This window comes from Gekko japonicus, unplaced genomic scaffold, assembly GCF_001447785.1.
Source record: "Gekko japonicus isolate JY-2015 unplaced genomic scaffold, Gekko_japonicus_V1.1 scaffold480, whole genome shotgun sequence".
Lineage (NCBI taxonomy): Eukaryota > Metazoa > Chordata > Lepidosauria > Squamata > Gekkonidae > Gekko > Gekko japonicus.
This window is the reverse complement of record NW_015175370.1, coordinates 770,041-791,908: the sequence shown is the minus strand read 5'-3', so window position 1 is coordinate 791,908 and position 21,868 is coordinate 770,041. Positions and strand designations below refer to the sequence as shown.

The following is a 21,868-nucleotide window of genomic DNA, read 5'->3' as shown; positions in this document are numbered from 1 at the left end:
CAAGCATTTAAAAAAAGACATTGCTTGTTTTTTTAATAAAACTATACACAATGACATAGTCATTACCATTATATAAATGTAGATTTGCCTAAAAGCAAACAAGAAAATATATAACTGTCAACAAAATATCCAGTACTTAAGTCTGGCGGGGAGGAGGGAGCTTTAAAAACTCTGCATATACAAATAACGAGTAAAAAACCCCCAACTTTCAAGTCAGAGCTTCTAGCCATGAAGCAGTAGAGTGACTAAGATTATTTTCCCTCTTAATATGAAATAGTAAAATGGGATAATTTTTCCCTGTCGCGAAGAACACTATGAAAGGAATGTTTCAGGTTGTGACCATTTGCAATACTGCCATGAGGGAGGGCTTTCACAAAACCATTTTATACAATGATTTACAGGGGAAAGAGGTCCCTCTTCCATTTCAAAACTGTCACATATATTGCCCTGAAGGAAGAGGTAAACAACAGAATATCTGAATGTTTCGGTGAATGAAGAACAGAAGAATTACAGCCAGCAGACTTATATGGTAACACATAAATGCCTACAAAGCAGAATAGGTTGCTTCCATATAGATTCTAAGTGACCTCTAGTCTGTGGTGCAAATAACGAACTCCTATTTTCTCCAGTTATATATGGCTCAATGAGATGCCTGGCAACATAAACTCTGGTTCCCTCACACAAATGGATCTGTCACCCCCGTGCTACAGATGCCTCTCTGAATCCACAACCTTCAGAATGTAATCAGGTTGCTTTAATAACATAATGCCCAATGAACAAGGAGTCCACATGGCCAGTAAGCACAGCAAAACTAGGAACTGGTCTCAACAGTAACATTTTGAACTGATGGGTACCTAGGACTGACAAATGTTCCTTGTTTGAAGAAAACCTGTCTCACCGTTCTGTAGAATGTAATATATGCCATTCATTCAGAGCGCATGCAGATCCATGTCCCTCTAAACGATGCAAACCAGAAGCCACAACTCTAAAGGGCTCTTTTTGAAATGAGTGAACTTTCACAGAATACACACACACACAAGTCTCATAACAGTAAGAGAGAGCTTGAATCTCATTCAAAAGTCAGGAGGCAGGGATCAAATTCAGCCACTTAGAAGTGCATAAGCCAAAGGGCTATTGCCCCAGTCCAGCAGCTCTACAGACAGCTCATGTCAATCCAGGCCCTGATAAAATGGGGGCTCAACACCCTGTATATAGAAAGAGTTTGCACATCCTTATCCGGGTTTCTACAGTTATTGGGCATGACTGTCAATTGCTTGAGCACCACAAGACCTCCTGAAACATTATGTGCTTTCACACACGCTGATTAATGCACTTTCAATCCACTTGCAATGGACTTTGCAACTGGATTGTACTTTACAGGAGCTGCCCTAACAACAGCTTATAAATAACACCCCTGAATGGAATTCATCAAGGCCAGAAAAATTAAAAGTTACAACAGTCACCTGTTTTCCCTGGTTTACCTCAATATGAACTAGTCTTAGAACAGACAACAAAATGCCACCTGCCTTTCCATCAATTTCCTCCAGCAGCACAAGAATACAAACATTACTTTTTACAAAAGCAAGGTTAACGATTACTCAATCTCACCCAGTTTTTTCAAAACATTACTCCTCTGCCCAATTTCTTCCTCAGTGTACAATCATTCTTTTTTTTTTTTAGCGCTACAAACTTGAGGGGGATTACTACATCTTCACAGCATTCACATGGAAAAATGAATACTCCTACTGACATAAATCACTGGCAACCTGAATTCCTTAAGTTTTAAAGCATGCTATCAAAATGATCTCCAAAAGGGTTAAGGAGCTCTTCTTGGGTACTGTATGAACCAAAATACTGGCTACTAGGACCGTTGATTTGATTCTGAGGATTGGGGTTGCTGGGGAGCCTTGACTCATTGAGGCTGTCCAGGAAGTGGAAGGAATTTAGCTCAAATGGAGAGGACATGGAATTCAAAGATGTATTACAAGGAGCAGCTACTGATGTACTGGCATGTGGTGCTGCCTGGCCTGGTCTCCTGTGATTGCTTGCTTTAAAAAGTTGAGTGAAGGACTCCAAAGTTACGCTTGAACATCTAGAATCCTCCATGTTGACACCATTGGATATTGGGGCAGTCACATGTTGAATAGGTTGCCCAGTGACAGCTCCAGAGACATTCAAAATATCTTGCTGGGGAGCTGATGATGGCGATGACCCTTGGCTATTGGTTGCATCAAAGTATCCTCTGTAGATATCTGTTTGATTGGCCCAGTTCTGGCCATTTTCCTGCCCTACTGGCACTGCGCTGCCATTCTGTGTGCTAGGATGCAAGGAATCCACCATCAAGTTGGCTTGCTGAATCAAAGAGGAAGAACGCCAGCATGAGGAAAGAGCTGCATCCTGCTTAAAGGACCCTGTCATCTGCAGGGATGGGGCTGGGCACCCATTTGAATTGCTCATGGGACGAGAATAGTACGACGGTGCTGGAGATCTGTTCACAGGTGCTCTCTGCACTGGGACCACAGTTTCCGTCTGGGATGGATACATATTCAGTTCTGCCGGGGGAAAAGAAAGAGTTAGTGGTACTTAGATAAGGCCAGGAATATGTAAGGAGAAAACAGGGACCATAAGATAACGCTATGTCATCTTCTAGGGAAAGCTGACATAAAGCTTTAAAAGGCCTGAATTAAGGCATGCACAGGTTTACTGAAAAGCAGCCTCACTATTCAGAAGCAATTTTACTTAACGAGAAAGTCTAACTTTTCTATATGTTTCGTTTAGGTCCTGGAATGCATGAGAGAGAACAGGGAGCCAAACTTGAATTATCAGGCACAGCTGATCTTTAGACTTGGCCTGTCTTTCCATATTTATTTTAATGTACAGTATAGATCTTAACTCTTCCATTACCTCACAAAACCATGCCTTTGCCCACTCTCTCCTCCGACTTTGTTACATGACAGGAGCCATTATGGCACGGTCTTAAGACTGTTGGGATGGGCAGACCCAGGTTCAGATTCCCACTCAGCTATTGACTGAGCTAACTCACAGTAGCCAGGATACACAGGACACCTGCCCTGGGTTCTGAGAGCCGACAAAAAAAGATATTTGAGTGACAAGTGCATTGTGCCTAATTGTTTTTAAGTAACTGTGCAGCAGATATCAAAACCATGACAAGCACTGCCATAAATGGTATATTTTGGCATGGTTTGCTTGTCACTTGTATATGAAGATGGCATATCTACGTCATCAACCTAGGGAAGCTAGGAAGAACACCAACTTTCTGGATTTGTAACTCAGCTGCAAACTCCTCATCACCCCCCTGAAAACTATTTTCACCAAATAGTATTTTCAGTGCGGAGTCCGGGCAAGCTGGCCCTTGGACAGGCCAGGGAATGCACGGGGAGGCATTTAAACGCCTCCCCGATCCTTCCAGGGGCCCCCCTGGCCTGCCCACCTTGGAGTCACAGGGGTGTGTGTGTCGCTCTCCAGGCCTTCCCTCTGTAACCACTCACGCAGAAGTTTTGGCTGTAGTGGGCGTGGTCAACTCTGAAGCCAGCTGGAACTCCATTCCTGTGCGTTCCTGCCCAAAAATAGCCCTGCCATCAGCATCATACTGATGTCACTTCCAGGTGCACAGGGAGTGGTGTCAGCACATCAGGAAATGGTGGGGGAAGCATTCACTGGCAGCGGGGTATCCCCCACCCTCCCAGCAGGTAAAAATTAAGCCATGATGACTAGCAGGTGGTCACACTGCTGAGCTGTACCTATCGTTTGACTGAGGCCAGTCTTTAATTGTAAACAAGTGGCTCATAGGTTTTTCTGTCATCACCTCAGATGACACACACAAATAAACCTACTCTCCTTTCTTTGTTTATTAACTTTTTTTCCTTTTTATACATCAGCCATTAGAACACACAGAAACAGAGCCAAGCAATTGAACGGAGCTGGCGAGTGAATGTTTAAAGAACTGAGGAGAAATTACCTTTCTTAATTATCTTTCCTTCACTGGCAGCAGTCTGAAATGCAACTGCTTTAGGCCTCTCATATACATTTGGGTCTATGAGGGAGAAAAGTTGTTAGTCTAAACATGCCTTTAAAAACAAACAAATCCATCATCGTATATGTCCTTGGCTGATTCTACATTGTTTTTCCCCTCAATTATTTTACGAAACCCACGTTGGAGCAGAAATTCTCCTCTGCATTGCATGCCAGTTTCACTTCCTTTGATCATTGGATTTTATGGTAGCCTCCACACTCCTTGCTGCTTTTGCTTTCTTTGATCATTGGATTTTATGGTACCTTCTGCATAGATTGATGGCTGTTTTAAGGCCATTCAGGGGTGACTTTACAGTCAGTACAACGTTGCCCCAGGGTATCTGAATGTGGTTTTGAGCTGCACTTTTTCCTCCCAGTTGAGAAAATGTGGAGCGAATGCTAGATGCAGGGCAGTTCTGCATCTAGCATTCACTCCACATTTTCTCAACTGAGAGGGAAAAGTGCAGCTCAAAACCACATTCAGATACATCACGGCAATGAAGTAACCCCTGGATGGCCCCTGAAGTCACCCCTGAATGGCCATAAATCTATGCAGAAGGTATCATAAAATCCGATGATCAAAGAAAGCAAAAGCAGCAAGGAGAGTGGAGGCTACCATAAAATCTGATGATCAAAGGAAGTGAAAGCAGCATCCAATGCAGAGGGGAATTTCTGTTCCAACGTGGGTTTCGTAAGACAACGGAGGGAAAAGCCAATGCAGAATCAGCCACAGAATCGCCCCTTGTCCTCATGACCAAGGAACAGGACCAAGAACCGGCCTGTGTAGATAGAAACAGGCTTGAGTCTGAATGGCTGCTGTCAGCAGGAGAGCAGTTTAGAATCCACTCTACGTCATCGCCAAGGAAACTCCTTTACTTTTCTCATACGTAAATGTCTAGGTATCATTTATGCCCGGGTACCATTTATTCCTACCGGGAAAAGCCATTACACATGGGAATGCTGGAGAGAGTAAGACAGGCCTTCTTTCTTTGACACGGCATAGACAATGATCCTACAGAAACAGGGATCCCACAGAGCCTTTCCATTTAGCTTTTTCGCGCAGAGTACAAGGCCTCCCTCTAAACCCATATGAGGTGATAACTGTTTTGCTAGCTTCAGAATAGCAAGGTGGGAGAAGAATATCCTTACCACAATCTTGTATAAGCTTTTGTAAAGCCATTGTAGACCTCTGCCTTTTTGCCTTATTACCGTAAGGATCTAAAAAGGAGGGAGATAAGATGGCATTAATATTGATAATCAAGTAGTTCAGCTCACAGCCAGAAACCTTACAACTCACCCCTGGGAATGTTTACAGAACGAGAGAGCCCCTGTTTTGAGTTCTGCTGCCAGTGGACTCTCCAGGGCCCAATCCATGTTACCCCAGGAGTGCAGCTGCTGAGGGGAAACCACTCTAACCATACCCCATGTCTGCTTGTGTGAACTGGCATCCATGTATATCAGGTCACATTTAACCACACAAGCAAACATCTTTTTTTCAAGCAGCTTAACTCGGATGGTTAAGACTTGGTTAACCCCCCAATTGCTGTTTCACACAAGCAGCTAGCCATGAGGAGCAGCACTGACGTGGTTATGGCCCTTCAGTAACCACAATACTAGCTTGACGTATGCATTGAGTTGTCTCTATGGTGGCAGCTTGGCTTTTGAACTCCTTCACAAACGATATCACAAATCTTTTAGAAGACAAGTAACCCCCCCCCCATCCAATCAGACTTTTGGGGATTAATATTAATCGGACCAGCAAAGCAGATGCTCTCAAACTAAGGGCAAGATAAAAACCCTGTGTGACATTTTGTATTTGCCTTGACCTTTTGTACTTTGCCTTGAGTCTCAGCAAGAAAGGCAGACTATAAATAAGGTGTTATCCAACAGAAATTTTTATGTGGCCTCTCCAGGAACCTGCCTGAGGCAGCTTAAAAAATAAAATTAAAAACCCAAAACATTAAAAGACATTAATCAAACTTCAGCATTAATAAAAAAAACCATTCCAGTATAAAAACATACCTTTGGCAGCTTAAAATAACAGCTTCTGGATTAAAATAGTATTAAAAGGTCAACCCCTGTTTGCCAGGGCAAACAGAAACGTTTTGGCCTGGTGTCTAAAACAAAGCCTTGTAGGCTCTAGGCAAGCTATCACTTTCTGACACTTTTAATGAGAGATGCTGGGGCTTGAACCGGGGACCTTCAGACGTTCTGTCACTGAGCCACAACCCCTCCCCATTTAAGAAACAATTCATCAGGGGAAGAAATATATAGACAAATGTTTAATTGCATTAGAGCAATGTATAAAATACTAATATCTCATGATTTAACAATAGAAACCTAGCAATTTATCACATATTTTAATCCAAAAATGCAGACAATAAGAACACCACTGAACATAACTAACACATGTAATAAACTTATAGTGCTCGTAACATAATTATAATGGAATGCAACTTCTATTTCAGCAGAGGAGATTGTTTTACGACTGCTGAGGACAGAGTTGTCCAATATGATGTAAACCTGGAAGTTCAGGGACAAAGCTGTTTTGAAAGTAGCTTAATTATGTTAAGTACAATAAGCCAGTAACTTCTTCTTTTAAAACAAAAGAAGAGGAACTTTTCAAATGTGATAAAAGTTTATCAGTCTAGGTACAAAACTATATCGTATAAGTATCTTCATATTCTATAAGCATTATAGACATGCTTATCTCTCGTTTTAGGGTACAATTAGCGAACTTGACGGTGCATGCCTATGAGGAGTTGTTCCAGTTTAAGTTTAGACTTGATTAACTCCACAAAGGATTGCACTGTTTAAATTGTAGAAGTATGCTTGAAAAAGCATACATTTATATATTTATATGCACACACACACTTACATACACTTTGCAAAAACTGCAGGTAGCCACGGTGGCTAAGCTTGGTACTCTCATGAACAAGCTTATAAAACTAGGTGGGGCTTTTCCCAGCAAGATTTCTCATTGGCCACTGGAGATTTGGCTTTGCAGATTTTAAAAAAATGTTGCTTTGTCAGCAGCTAGGGTTGCCAGGCTACTTGGGGGGGGGGGGGGGAGAAGGAAACTAGCCAGCAGCAAACTGAGCCTAGGCCTCTGTCACTGATGATGCAGTGATGTCACTTCCAGTGTGATGTCATCACACTACCAACGACATGGGAATACTCTGGCATTTGGGCAAAAACTCTATAGTAGAAGCTGTCTTAACCATAGTGTTTTTGCCCAAACTAGAGTGTCCCTGCATTGTGGGTGACATGATGGTATCACTTCTGGTGCATGCTGGTGACACCTTACTGGTGTCAGAGGCCTAGGCCTCAGTTTGCTGCTGGTAAGTCCCCCCACCCGTTGGCTGAACGGTGCCAGGTGGAGGTCCCCCAAAGTGGGGAATCTCCCACCTCGGTGGGGGTCTGGGAACTCTAGCAGCAGCTTCCACCACAGCACAAGGTTTTTCACTGTGTGACTAAAGGTAAGCTGCAATGTGTCAGAATTCCAATGGTGCCTGCAGGCTCAAAAAAGCTGGGCACCCCTGTTTTAAAACATAGTTTTATATCTAGAGTTATGAACTTGTTTTATGTTTGTCCACTTCGTCTTCTGTTCCTTTAAAAGGAGACGTTAGTTTATAATAATTAAGAGAAGACGTTTTCACAACAGAACTTTGTCTTTAGACTTCCAAGTTTATTTCAGATATCGGACAAATCTTTCAGTTGCTCAAAAACCTCTCCCCTCTTGAACTAGAATCTGCAGTCAAGAAATGTTTAGAGGATATCAACTTCTTTAATAGGAGCCCATATGTGGTTGAGTGGCACTATATGTGATACATACAGGCTTATAATTTTATTTGTAATGAATCGTTACACTTCTATGTAATAAACAATTATTAATGTGATTAAAGGTGTGTTTATAGGTCCTATAGATAGATCCTAGGCGGGTCTCCATCAGTTACTATCAGGAGGTCCAAAGTATTTGCTCGGTTAGCTGATTTGTGCCACTGGGGCAAAATAGCAGTTCTGCAGGGACATTTCAGGTTTGAAAAATATGGGGGTGGGGGGGAGGTAAAACTATTATTTCCTATGGCTCTAATCTAAATCTGTGCTCACGCATTTAAAGACAACCACACACACGCTTGGAAGGTAGATTCAGGTGGAGTAGCCATGTTGGTCTGAAGCAGCAGAACAAAGTTTGAGTCTAGTGGCACCTTTAAGACCAACAAAGTTTTATTCAAGGTATGAGCTTTTGAAAATGTCTCCTAACCTAACCTAACATAAAGCTGGTACTGAGCAAACATAAGGAAGTGTTTCCAAAATGAGACTTTTTAACCTGAAGGACCAATCTAGGTTTGTGCTAACTAGCATGGGACTGAGTTCAATATAATTTAATCCTCTATTAGGAGGTCTATAGAAGTAACTCCACCTCTAATTATACCTTTTTCCTCTGGCAGGTATCTGAAATCCATTGGGTCACTGACTTCTTGATCTGAAGGTCTCCGCAGCTGCATCTTCACGGTTACTGGCTCGGAGAGATCTTTGTAAAAGGAAGGGGTCCTGAAGACAATGGCTACTTGGCGGTGTACATCAGCTTGCGAGAAGATTCCTTTGCCTTCCCATTCATTATTGGAAAATCTGACTTCTATATCATCTGGTTGCCAGAAAAACAAAGCATAGGAATTAGCAAAGGTAACCAATCAACCTCCCACCTCATACACACAAAGCTGAGCCAGCATATCCCAAGCACAAATCAAGATTCATTCCAATTTTTTTTGTTATTCTTATCTAGTATTTCAACAACCCTGCTGAAGTTAATTTAGGCCATGAGAAAGGGACTCACAGTGACTACCCAAGGACCTTCATGACAAAATACAGGGATTCAAGGGGGGGGGGGGTCCCATAGGGTTGCCAGGTACCCCTTGGCCACTGGCAGGGAAGTAGAGTTGCCAGATCCAGGTTGGGAAGCTCCAGGGATGGAGCCTGGAGAGGACAGGGAGCTCACTGGGGTACAATGCCGTACAGCCCACACTCCAAAGCATCCATTTTCTCTAGGGGAACCGAAGTCTGAAGATGAACTGCAATACCAGGGAATCTCCAGGTTATATTCACTGTGCCACATGATTAGCAGTTCACAGTGGTTACAGGAATATTAGTTTCATTCCCAAACAGTGTAGTGGGCCAGCTGACCCTGGAAGGGTTGCTAGCTCTGGAGAGAGAAATTCCTGGAGATTGGAGGGTGTGTGTGTGTGGACCCTGGGGAGGGCCGGGTGAGAGGAGGGGAAGGACCCCAGTGGGATAACAAACTATAGAGTCCACCCTCCAAACTAGCCATTTTGTCCGAGGGAACTGATATCTGTCATCTGAAGATCAGTTGTAACTCTGGGAGGTTGACAACCCTAACCTGGAAGGCCTGGAAGCTGTGCATGTCCAGCTATGACTAACTATGAACGAGGCACACTTGTTCAGCCATTTTGCTCAACACCGTACCTATTTTAAGATATAGGTCGGCACTATTTGAAGCAGGCTTGAATCTTGAGACACACACTACATCTTATTTGCGAGATCCACAATCAGATCTCCCAAAGTACTTCTTTGAGAGCCTCAGTTTGCACCAAGGCCATGGTGACGGGGGAGACGTAACCATCCTCCCTGTGCCCTTTTCCCAGTATTGCATCCCTGCCATCCAAACCGCATGCAACAAACTATGGATGTTTTCCTTTAATTAAAAGCACCCTTACAAAAGCTATTTGTAGTGGTGGGGAAAAACTAACATAGGTGTCTTCTTCCTTTTCCTCTGCTAACAACAGCCCAGGGACTCGGGGTCCCCTCCCAGCACTTGACACCAAACCAAATTCAGCCTTCAGGGTTTCTTTTTAAATTAAAAAAAAAAAACTCTATGAGATTCCCATGTAGTTTGACCCCCTAGGGCCAAACTGACACAGCAAAGTTCCTAGGGTCTCCATCAGTTTGTTAAAGTTAAATTGTGCAAGCGCACAGAGGCAGTTCAGATCGCCACCATCCCTGCACAGAAAAGAAAGAGGGAATTTAACCATTCAGTCTGCATGCAGTTTCAGATGAAACTAAGCTTCCCGTATGGTCACTGGTGTTTTAAAGGGACACCTCTCTCCCTCTCTCTCTCTCCCCCCTAATTCAATTAGCAAAACCAATCATGGCTTGAAGGGTTGCATCTTTTTCTCTTCCTGCATGTTTCTAATCTGAATTTCAGCTGCTTGTACACGATTTGCTCTTTATTGACCAACAGATATACTTGATCTTAATCATGTTTGTTTTGGTCCTCAGCCAACAAGAATACATTTTTAAATTATTTTTATATTCATAAGGGAAAAGGTAAGGAAGGGGTGGGATAGGTAGTGGGTATGACATTCAGGAACCGGTAGAGTACAGAGCATCATCTTGCAAGTTAAATTACATAATTCAAATCTTTTCTTTGTTTAAGAAATGTTTTCTGATACACATTCTGGTTTATAAGCTCAAAATCTATTTCTTTTAATCTCTTGTTTGGATCCACATGTAAAAAGGTTTCCACACTGCTTCTAGCATTCTTTTTTGAACAAGGGTCATTAAGAATGTGGCATCTTTACTGAACAGAAGCCCATAAAATTATTAAGTGCTAAAATCCATTTGAGGGATCTCTTCTTCAGATTCTCTATATGCACTGTAAGGAATGGCATGGCAACCAGGGCCAATGAAATAATTGCCAATTGATTAGTCATCTGCCAATTTACAGACTTCAGTAAATGTACATAGGTGCAGTTTTGCCTGGGATACTGAAGGATGGTGTGAGAATTTACAATTTAATGCACAAAAGTGACTGTCTGTTTGAACCAAGGGCCTTATGAAGCTGCCTTTGTCTACACTGACTGGCAACAGCTCTCCAGAGTCTGTATTAGAAATGGGTGTCGCTTAACATCTGTGATCCTTTAAGTGAACTCATTTGAACTTGCCTCGAACTGGATCAGATAACTGATCCATCAAAATTTGTACTTTCTAAGACTGGTAGCGGCTCCCCAGGGTCTCAGGTCAAGGCCTTTCACATCACCTGCTACCGGATCCTCTTAACTGGAGATGCCAGGAATTGAACTTGAGATCTTCTGCATGCCAAGAAGATGTTCTGCCACTGAGCCACTGTCCACAGAGATGCCACAGACTGAATCTGGGACCTTCTGCATGCAAACCATGTGCTGTGCCACTAAGCCATGTGTGTGCCACTTCCCATTTTTACCATTTCTTTTTCATTTACTGTAGTAGCCCATCATAACAAGACAGCTTAAAAAAAATTTTTTTAATCTGTGCCCTTACCTCCACTGAACCATCCGTTAACACTTGGTCTCCACCACTCAATCAAGTGCAGTTCTAAATGATTAACTGGTGATTACACCAATCAAAACGTGCAGCCACAATACCGTGAGACACATGTGATGTTCGCATATGACTATTTTACCATGTGTGCGTATGCTGGGAAGCTGCAGATGTCTGCTTCTTGCCAGCACATTTGTCATCAGGAGATATCAGAACCTACCTGCCCTTTGTATGCTTTTTTCTTTTAGTACACAGAACCTATAAGTGTTACGAAAGAAAATCGGCATGCTCAAAGCTGATGCACAGATCTGTTGATTCTGACTGGGTCTCTAACAAAAACAAATTCAGTTCTTGCTGCTTCTTGTTTATTTGTTTGTTTGAGCATCTAGCCAAAATCAGGACAGGTGCTGAGCAGAAAATCAAATGAAAGTTATCCAGTAATCCCTTTCAGCAATTTATCTTGTGTTATGCCTAGGTCCTCCAGACCCTAGCCCACTTTACTGCCAGGTGAGCCAATTAATGTCCCTTAGATTTTTGCGCCAACAACCGACTGCAGAGAGGATCCTCTCCCCCGAGACAGGAGGAAGTCTGGAGGAAGCCAATTACCTTTCTGAACTTTGTCACACAGAAGAAAAATTTCATCTCCCCCTTTCGCAGTTCCGCAATTCTTATTCACACGGCAGATTCTCAGTTCTGCTGAATTTGGGGCTCCTAGACAGAAACAGGAAGCAATGATTAGGGGAAAGAAGAGGAGAGGGGGACCATTACTGTAAATCATACTTTAAAGTATAAGGGGAAGGAAAGAGGAAGTCTTGCTAGGAAGTGTGCTATTTGGAGGGCTGATGATGCAGAAATAGCAGTCATTAACTGAAACACAATTCACGATTCCCCACTCCTCCACATGAAGCCAGTTGGGTGATCCTGGGCCAGTCGCAGTTCCCTCAGAACTCTCTCAGCCCCATCTGCATCACGAGGTTGTTGTGGGGAGAGGAAGGGAAGGTGATTGTAAGCTGCTTTGAGACGCCTTAAGGTAGAGAAAAATGGAGTGTAAAAATCAACTCTTCTTCTTCATCCAAGCCTTAAGAACGGCAACATGCAGCAGAGGCAGAGAACAGCCTTGATCAGTGTGTTATTTTGAAGATGGATGGGGCAGGCAGTGGTTCCTACCCATGGAACACAGCGTCCCTCACTGCCCCCTCCTGCTGCAGCCCTAAATCTCCCCAAATGCTGTTCCCAGGAGCCACACAGCTGGGGGCATACAGCAAGAGGGGGAGGCAAGAACAAGCTGGATCTATGCCAGTGGTTTTTGTTTAATTCTGCCTTTCCTTCTCCAAAGATGAAAGGTAACACACAGGGTTCTCCCCTCCTCCATTTTATCCTCAAAACAATCCCGCAAGGGGGGAGAGCATGACTGGCCCAACATCACCAAATTCCACCACGGCTGAGGGGAGATTTGCACCTGGAGCTCCCCCAGTCTTAAATTAACACTAGCTATGAAGCAACACCAGCTCTCTCCCTAGTGGGGCTGCACGGGATAGTCATTACTTAAGTGGACTTTTGAAGCGGGAATAGTGGAACGTGTGACTTAGAAGCAGGGTTGCCAACTCTAGGTTGGGAAATTCCTGGAGATGAGGGTGGAGCCTGGGGAAGGTGGCGTATAATGCCATAGAGCCCACCCTCCAAAGCAGCCTTTTCCCCCGGGGGAACTGACCTCTGCAGTCTGGAGACCAGCTGTCATCCTGGGACCTCTCTAGGCCCCACTTGGAGGTTGGCAACTCTACTTGAGAAGTCACCCATAACCCAAAGAGAACAACCAGGGGCAAGGCTCAGGCAGGGTGCCTGGCAGCTGCCTCCTTCTCCACCTTTGTCTTTAAATCACAATCCAGCCCGTAAATACTCACTATTGTCATAAATAGGGTTTGAGATGACTGGTGGAAGAGCTAGCGTGAAATCGCCATGTTCATTAGGGAGGAACGCTTGGAAGCAGAGCCTCACCACATTGAGGTCATATTCTTCAATGGCTAGCAACTGCTCCTGGGACACTGTGAAGCCAAAAGACATTTGGAAAGTGAGGACTCGTGTTTGACAGAGAGAGAGAGAGAGACAGACAGACAGACAGACAGAGAGAGGTGCTGGGGTTCAGCTTGCCTGGAATGGATGCCTTCTGTCCTGGAGGACACCGATTACCGTGTACAGACAAGGGTTGGGTGAAGCTATTCACAGAAACGTAAGAACAAAGTTATCTAAGGGTAGCTTCTGCATAATGTGGAAACAGACAGCTACTACTTTGGTAACACACTCAGCAGAAATATATCAACATATATACTTTGGAACCATCCACACTATAAAATAGTGTCACAGCTTCATACCACTTTGTGTCATGATTCCCCCAATGACCTCTGGGAACTATAGTCTGGTGAGCTGCTGCTAATTATTTTAGCGATCCCTACCTCAACCACTTTGCGGTGGCTCAAGTGGTCAAGACGCTGAACTGCAGGCTGGGGAAGGTCGGTAGTTCAGCAGTTCGAGACCCGAGTGTGCCGCATGACGGAGTGAGCTCCCGTCTCTAGTTCCAGCTCCTATCAACCTAGCAGTTCGAAAGCAAGAAATTGCAAGTAGATAAATAGGTACCACTTCAGTGGGAAGGTAACAGCGTTCCGTGCGCCTTGGTGCTTAGTCATGCCGGCCACATGACCACGGAAACGTCTTGGGACAGCGCTGGCTCTTCGGCTTTGAAAAGGAGATGAGCACCACAACCCTAGAGTCGGATTCGACTGGCTTTCGAGCAAGGGAACCTTTACCTTTACCCCAATCAAGCCCTGGCCTGGATGGCCCAGGCTAGCCTGATCTTGTCACATCTCAGAAGCTAAGCAGGGTTGGCCCTGGTTAGTATTTGGATGGGAGACCACCAGCAAAGTCCAGGCTCTCAATGCAGAGCCAAGCAATAGCAAACCATTTCTGAATGTCTCTTGCCTTAAAAACCTTGCAACTGCAATGTGATGGCATTTCCTACCCCATGCAAAGAAGTTCCCAGGATTCTTCAGGGAGAGGTAAAGTCTTGCTAGCTAATTTAAGTCTATATGTCCAATGTCAGATAAACTCAAGTGTTGAGGAAGGGCACATAAATGTTAACTAACACACACACACACACACACAGATTACTACCTGGAACTCTGTACTTACCTATCAGGTACAGTGAATGTATTCATTGTATTTAAAACCATCATTTGCAGCCTCTATGGGTAACCACAGAACTAAAATGCCTTTTAAATATAAAAAACAAATCTTCCAGTTGTATAGGTATTAGATCCTACCAGGTTCTCAGCTGATATAAGATGAAGGATAGGCCCCTTTGGACCACCCAAAAGTCTACACTAGGGATTGTGGGACTCATGTGGTCAAAAAACTACATGGGGAAAGGCTGCAGTGAAAAGGGAGTCAGAAAAAATTACATCTTGTGCCAGAACAAAATATTCAAAAATGCCATTTTATTTAAATTTCAGACCAGCAACACTGAACTTTAAAAATGCACCTATAAAATATTGTATCGATAAGATCTAAGTATTACAGCAACACACACACACCAAAAAACCACCAAATCCTTACGTCATAATTGTGGTCTTACCTATACAACAAGTGGGATGTGACACTTCCTGTACTCAGTTTTTATGCCTATTTTATCACTGTACAGTTACTGTGAAATTGAGAACACTGCTAATGCACAATGTAGAGGTTTTCCACTACTCTGTAAGCCCAACACACCATCCTACTATCAGATCTCACTTCTAATAAGTTTGTTCATATCTCATCACCACATTTTTATGGTAGAGTTTGTATGCAAGGATGTTTTTCATCCTCCATGGGGAAAGCTTTAATTATACAGAAACACAAATCTGCATAGTTCTTGGGACAACACTTATCCTCTCATATGAAATTTTCCATGGAAAAAACCCCTGGCAGTAGCTGTCAAATTGCTCTTTCAAATTATGGGTCTTCTTGGAAGTTTATAATAGTAGTTCATACTCCAGTTGCACTTCTTCAAAGCATCTGACATACATTACCATGTTGTAGTCCTTTCAACAGCCTGGTAAGATAGACCAGCACTACATTATAGATAGGTAGGGTTACCAACTCTGACTTGGGAAATTCCTGGAGACTTCGGGGTAGTGTCCAGGGAAGGCTGAAGCTTGGGAAGCAGAGGGAGTTCAGTGAGGATGTAAAGTTACTCTAGGTGGGGCTTCTGTTTCTCCTAGGCTCTATGGTACAACCATAGAATTTGCCTCCAAATCTGAATTGCCCATCCCAGCTACCGCAGGGCTCTGAGTGATGTACAACAATGAAAAAAAATTACTATAAGAATAAAATACCATTAGATAAATTGAAACGCCAGATAGCAAACTAAAAATCCTGCCCCGCATTCTGGACTGTCCAGCCACCTCGTGGGCAGAGGAGGAGGGGGGACAAAATGATCTGGAGAGCATAAAAGGATGCCAGCTAGAGTGGAAACCATTGCTGTCCTCCACCAAAAGTCTGGCAGAACATCTCTGCCTTACAGACCCTGCGGAATTGCATAAGATCCCGCAAGGCCCTGGTGGTGTTCTGCAAAGAGTTCCACCAGGTTGGGGCCAGGACTGAGAAAGCCCTAGACAAGGACAGCCGGACATCTTTGGGGCTGGGGACCACCAGTAGATTGCTATCCAGTGAGTGTAATACTCTCCCGGGGACATACACTTACAGTTCATGGTGGACAGCAGCAAGGTACAAACCTAGCTAGCATCCTGCGTGCAACATGCAAGGCTTCCATACTAGATGTATGGGGGAAGGGGGTAGCTCTTCAGCTTATATGGAAACAAGACATTTGAGGACAGAAAGTTGGGAACCGTGTCAGAATGGACACAATTTATGAATAAGTCTAAACACTGGGGTTCAGAAAAGAAGTCATCATCTAATTTTCCTATCACAGATGGGAATTGGTTTATTTCTTTTATACAGGAAACAGAGTAAGGCTAGGTGGAATATGATGGGAGTTATGAGATCCAGAGGAGCTGCAGAAGAACTGAAGAGTGGCAACAGAGTCTCCTGGCTGCATTCTACACACCACTGAATACTGTGCTGGCATTTCATTGTAACAATCATTTGCAAATGGATTTTCCTGCGTGGACAAGACAATCCAGCTGCACATGATTGCTAAGAGCACAGTACCCAAAGATTTGTGGAAGCAGTCTTCATTTATTACTTTGAGATGAGAAAAATAATACACCCTGATAATAATCCATCCAGAAGCTGAATTCTACATGCCCACTTAGAGGGCACAAACAATGCTCTTCGGCACCGTCCTCACTTACTGCAGTATGGCTTGGGCAGGAAAGCTGCCTGGTTTATTCCTGTTGCATTATATGTAGTTATATGCACACAGGTGCTATTCATTTCTGTACACAGAAGCACTTCCCAATGGACTGTGCTGCCCAGTGATCACCTAGTGTTGCCCTTGCATATCTCATGCTTCAGTGCATGGCGCATGTGGAGGTTCCTATCAGGAAGATTTTCCCATTCGCTTCGATGGAGAAAGGCAGCTCCAAAAGTGAATGGGGAAGTCTCTATGTGCAGAAAAAGCATGTGCAGAATGGTTAATTATTTTTTTTTTACATGTACCGCTTAAAAGAGGAAGCACATCTCTTGGGCTATTTTTAAATTCCACTTCCTATTACATTAAGAAAATAGAGCACGATAAGCACTCATTTTTTCCTTTAATGGCACAAGATAACAGTACTTAGCATTGTTATAGCACATTACCAAGCACGTCACACACATTATCTCCATGATCAAGGATTATCGTCCCCCTATTAAAAAGGGGGTGTGGGACACAAGCATTGTGGGCTTATTTAAAGACACCCAATAATTTGGGAGGGAAGGAGGGCTGCATTAAAAATGGCAAGAACAACACAGAGAGAAACAAACACTAGTGCATGAAGTAGGATTGCCAACTCAACTTTGGAAATTTCTGGAGATTGGGGGGGGGGAGTGTTAAGTTGGCTACTTAACAAAGGAGTCAGAGAGTGATTCAGCAAAAGATCAGCTTTATTCAGCAACGCATAACTCAACTCCAACAGATCAACTTGAATAGCCAGAACAGCTTCTTTTAAACTCTCCCGGCTAATATAGCCATGCCCTATTATACAATAACAACCAATCAGGTTGTGACAATAAAGTCCAATCACAAGCGTTCCCTCTCATGGAACTGGATGTAGGTGATTGGATGGTTCTTCCTGGGCTACCAATGGAATTGGAATGATTAGGATCCTTGCCCAGGACGAAGCTTTACATGGTGTATGAATGTGTGAGTTTACATTCATACAGTTGAATACACTACAGGCAGTGCCTGAGGAGGGAGAAGTATGGGAAGAAAAGGGAGTTCAGGGGTGTAATGTCACTCTAGCACTTCAATATCTCCTAGACTCTATGGTGTGTCATATAGTCTACCCTTGGATGTTGCCATTTTTTTCTAGGGGAGCTGGTCTCTGCAGTCTGGAGATCGGCTGTAATCCAGGAGACATCCAAGCCTCACCTGGAGGTTGGTGACCTTAGTCTGAAGGAAAAAAATTGGGTTCAAATACAGTGCCCAGAATGCATTTGCAAAGTGTTTACCTTGGGAATGATATATCACAGATGCTCTTATTTCAACAAAACACCCTTTAAGTTTAGTTCACCGGACAGCTGTTCAAAGCAAAGACCTGCTTTTCAGGTTCTCAGCTCATGCCCTAACCCAGAATGGTGAAAATTGGTTAGGGAACTGGAGGCATTGGGGACTTATCTAAAGACACCCAATGACTTGGAAAAGAAAGAAAAACGGTCAGGAAAACAGAGAAAGAAGCAAACACCAGTGCTTGAAGCAGGTTAGCCAAGTTCAGATTGGGAAATTCCTGGAGATTTGGGGGGACACAGCTACACCAGAGAGACATGGGTCCAAATCCCCACTCAGTCACTGGAGGAAGGGGAGGTATAGATATCGCTCAGTCAGAACCTTCTATCAGCAGTTTAGTAATACTGATCCTTCTTGAGAAAGTTTCAGAGGGCAGCCTTGTTGGCCTGCCGTAGGACAGCTAGATTGGAGTCCTGTAGCACCTTAGAGACCAACAAGATACCGGGGGTCAAAGCTATCTGACAAAGGGAGCTTTGACTCTCAAAAGCTCACCCCCCCAAAAAAAATCTTGGTTGGCCTTTACGGTGCTGCTGGACTCAAATCTAGCTCTTTTTGAGAAACTAATTTTCCAAGCACTGCACACTACAGCAGTCATTACCGCAGCTGTGTAAAGTCAGCCTGTATTATTATACCCCTATTGGGGACTGAAGCCAAGAAAGAATAATTTGTGTAGGATGACTAGTGAGACTGTACACATGAGATTCCAGCCACTAACGGTACAGATCACAACTCATTCTCTCTTAGTTGCTATGCTACACCAGCTCCCACCACAATTTCCCATATATTGAAATCAAGGAGGACATCTCAGTTCCTAAGACGGACAGTTCCTTTCTGAGATGTTCCAGATTGACTTGGCTTCAGCAAAGATGTGGCATCATATGCCTTCCAGCCATTCCACGGAACCTAGCAAGTTGTTCCACACTACTGTATTTAGCACTGCCGAGGCATTCCTTTTCTGCAACCAGCCTCAAGTCTTCCACATAGGGTTGCCAGCTCTGGGTTGGGAAATGCCTGGAGATTTGGGGGGTAGAGCCTGAGCAGGGCAGGATTTGGGGCAGAATAACACCACAGGGTCCAACTTCCAAAGTGCCCATTTTCTCCAGGTGAACTGATCCCTGTTGCCCAGAGATTAGTTGTAATCCCAGGAGATCTCCCAGCCACCACCTGGAGGTTGGCAACACTACTTTCACATTGCACTTGCAATAGAGTGTGGTTCCACATGGCACTTAAGCATGCAATAGCCATGGCAAATGCAAACATCACTTTGGGGGTAAGGAAGCAATTTTCTCCAGGCCAATTTGGCCAGGGGTCCTGGAGGGTTGGGTTTCCCCCCCTCCCCCTTCTTCTGGGGGGGGGAGGTATTTGTGTGCGGGGGGGGAGGTATTTGTGAATTTCCTGCATTGTGCAGGGGGTTGGACTAGATGACCCTGGAGATCCCTTCCAACTCTAAGATTCTATGATTCTATGAAAACCAAGACCAACCATCACCACACCTCAAAACTACTGTGTCAATTTAAAAGCATGCCCCTAGCCAGGGAGGTTTATATACCACATTATCTTTCAGTCTTATTGATGAGATTTCATTAAAATTATATATTCCCTAATCAGTGGGTTTATTTTATCCTTTATCTCATCCTTTTTGTTACTCAGTTTGCTGTTGTCCTGGGTTGAGTTTTCTCCCCCTGTTTTTAGTTTCAGTTGATTAAAACTTTGGCAGCAGTGTCATCTGGATTCTCCGTAAAATTATGTCCATTCCAGAAAAAATGACAAGGGGGGGAAGCAATCTGTAGAGGTACACTTAAGGCAACCTAGGAAGTTGAGGGCAGAGGTGACATTTGCACCAGGGACTTTCTGACTGATTCTCGAAGTCATTTATCTAGGCAATGGCTGGTTCATTAGTCAAGGTACTAAGGGAAGTGTTTACACATCTCACTGCTAAAAAAAAAGACGGAAGGAGCATAAGATTGTTTTTGGCTGCTGTCATGACCCCAGAGGGGTCTTTGGGTTCCACCGCCACCACCCTGGATTTATGGTCCCTTGGGAGGCCCAGGGTACCTTCCCAAGCCCCTTTTACAGCCGAGAACACAGGCGTGATTGACCCAGGCAGAGAAAATACTTACACAAAAAGGGTTTATTAAAACAACAGTGGGGCAGGGAAAAACAAGACACGGCAAGGTGCTTCAAAAGGGAATAACAGTGTGAAAGGACAAATAAACATAAACTAACGCAGCTACCTGTTTCTACTTCCAGGCCCCAGCCTGCCTAGCACTCACGCTGATCCCAGTGTAGCTCCCTCTCTCCCAGACCAGCCTGTCCCCACAGTGGGACCAGGCCGCAGAGAGAGACCCAAAGAACACCCTGTTTCTCCTCAGTTAATGGCTAACCGACTCTCCTCCCCCAGTTCAACAGTCTCCTCCCAGAAGCTGCCTCTCTGATTCTCCCAATGCCCTCTGGGAGTTGTAGGCCTAGCTGCCTCCTACTGCCAGCCAGGCCTCTTAGACCGGCTAGGCCGTGCTGGCACAGGCCAGATCATGACAGCTGCAATTCAACTTCCTCTTCTTGGCCTTACTCAGTGTTTGCAACTGGCCGCACCTACCCCAGTACCAAAGAAACAAAAGTCAGCCAATGGCATTCTACAACACTAGGCCACAAATTTCCGGTGACTCTACATTCTAGTAAAAGGCCAAGCCCCCACACACACCTCCGGTCTTTGAGATGTTTTTCTACAAACATTCAGAAAACCATTGCAATGTGAAAGGGAATTGCAAGGTTTTAAAGAACCAGCCAACAAGCTGCTTCACCTCCTTCCTTGCTCCTCTGGAAGAGCTCTTTAATCTGCTGAAGGCAGCAAGCGATCATGTTTATCTGTATGTTAAGGAAGTCCTACAGCTGGGCTGGCACCCGGAGATCTCCCACTATTATCATTAGTCTCCAGGTGACCAAGGTCAGTTCCCCTGGAGAAAAGGGCTGCTTTGGAGTTTGACCTCTATGACGCTATACCCTGCTGAGGTCCCTCCCCTCCCCCAACCCCCAGGCTCCACCTGCCAAATCTTCAGGTATTTCCCAACCCAGAGCTGGTAACCCTACCTACAGCAAAAAAATAAATAAATTGGTAAATAAGACCGCTCTTAAGGGTACATAAGCAATTTAGGCTCCTAAAATATCTAGTTTTTGCAAAAGGTCATCTCCAACCATATGATGTGCATATTGGCACAACTCACTATGGTTTCTTGGCCTCTGTGCCAGATGAATATGGAAATAAAAGCCATCGTATCAAAAAAGGGCCATATTCTGCACTCAGAATGTATAATTTGCATGCCATTTTCCTTGTTGGAATAATTCTGCTTCCAGGGTTTGTGTTTTTGCAAGTTCACCAGATTCTTTTGGACAGGGGATATGTGGGCTTAGAGAGAAGGGGCAGCTAGTAGGGTTGCCAGGTCTGGGTTGGAAAATACCTGGAGACTTTGGGGGTGGAGCCAGGATAGGGCGGGGTTTGGGGGAGGGGCCTCAGCAGGGTACAATGCCATAGAGTCCACCCTTCAAGGCAGCCATTTTCTCCAGGGGGACTGGTCTTTGTCAGCTGGAGATCAATTGTAAAAGCGGGAGATCCCCAGGCCCCACCTGGAGGCTGGCAACCCTAGCAGCTAGGCTGTGGTGTATTTATTGCATACGTTACAATGGAAACATCTGTCCTTCCATCTGATATTTTAAGTGTGTTGGTTTGGGGTGGATTCCCTGCTTGTTAGTTCTGTTTGTTGGTTAGAACTGAAGACTGCATGAGCACCCTTGTCCTGAAACCAACTGTTCCCATCCCTGAAT

General features: G+C 44.2%; 1 protein-coding gene across 1 annotated transcript in view; it reads right to left on the bottom strand.

The window, feature by feature from the left end:
* Positions 1-1,782: 1,782 nt before the first annotated feature.
* REL (v-rel avian reticuloendotheliosis viral oncogene homolog) overlaps positions 1,783-21,868 on the bottom strand; it is a 54,309-nt gene continuing 34,223 nt past the window's right edge. The window contains exons 4-9 of the mRNA XM_015425493.1: positions 13,251-13,391; positions 11,956-12,060; positions 8,468-8,680; positions 5,182-5,250; positions 3,980-4,054; positions 1,783-2,552 (exon numbers count right to left, since the gene is read on the bottom strand). Coding sequence (XP_015280979.1) covers positions 1,783-2,552; positions 3,980-4,054; positions 5,182-5,250; positions 8,468-8,680; positions 11,956-12,060; positions 13,251-13,391 — 1,373 coding nt within the window. The remainder of the gene's footprint in view (positions 2,553-3,979; positions 4,055-5,181; positions 5,251-8,467; positions 8,681-11,955; positions 12,061-13,250; positions 13,392-21,868) is intronic.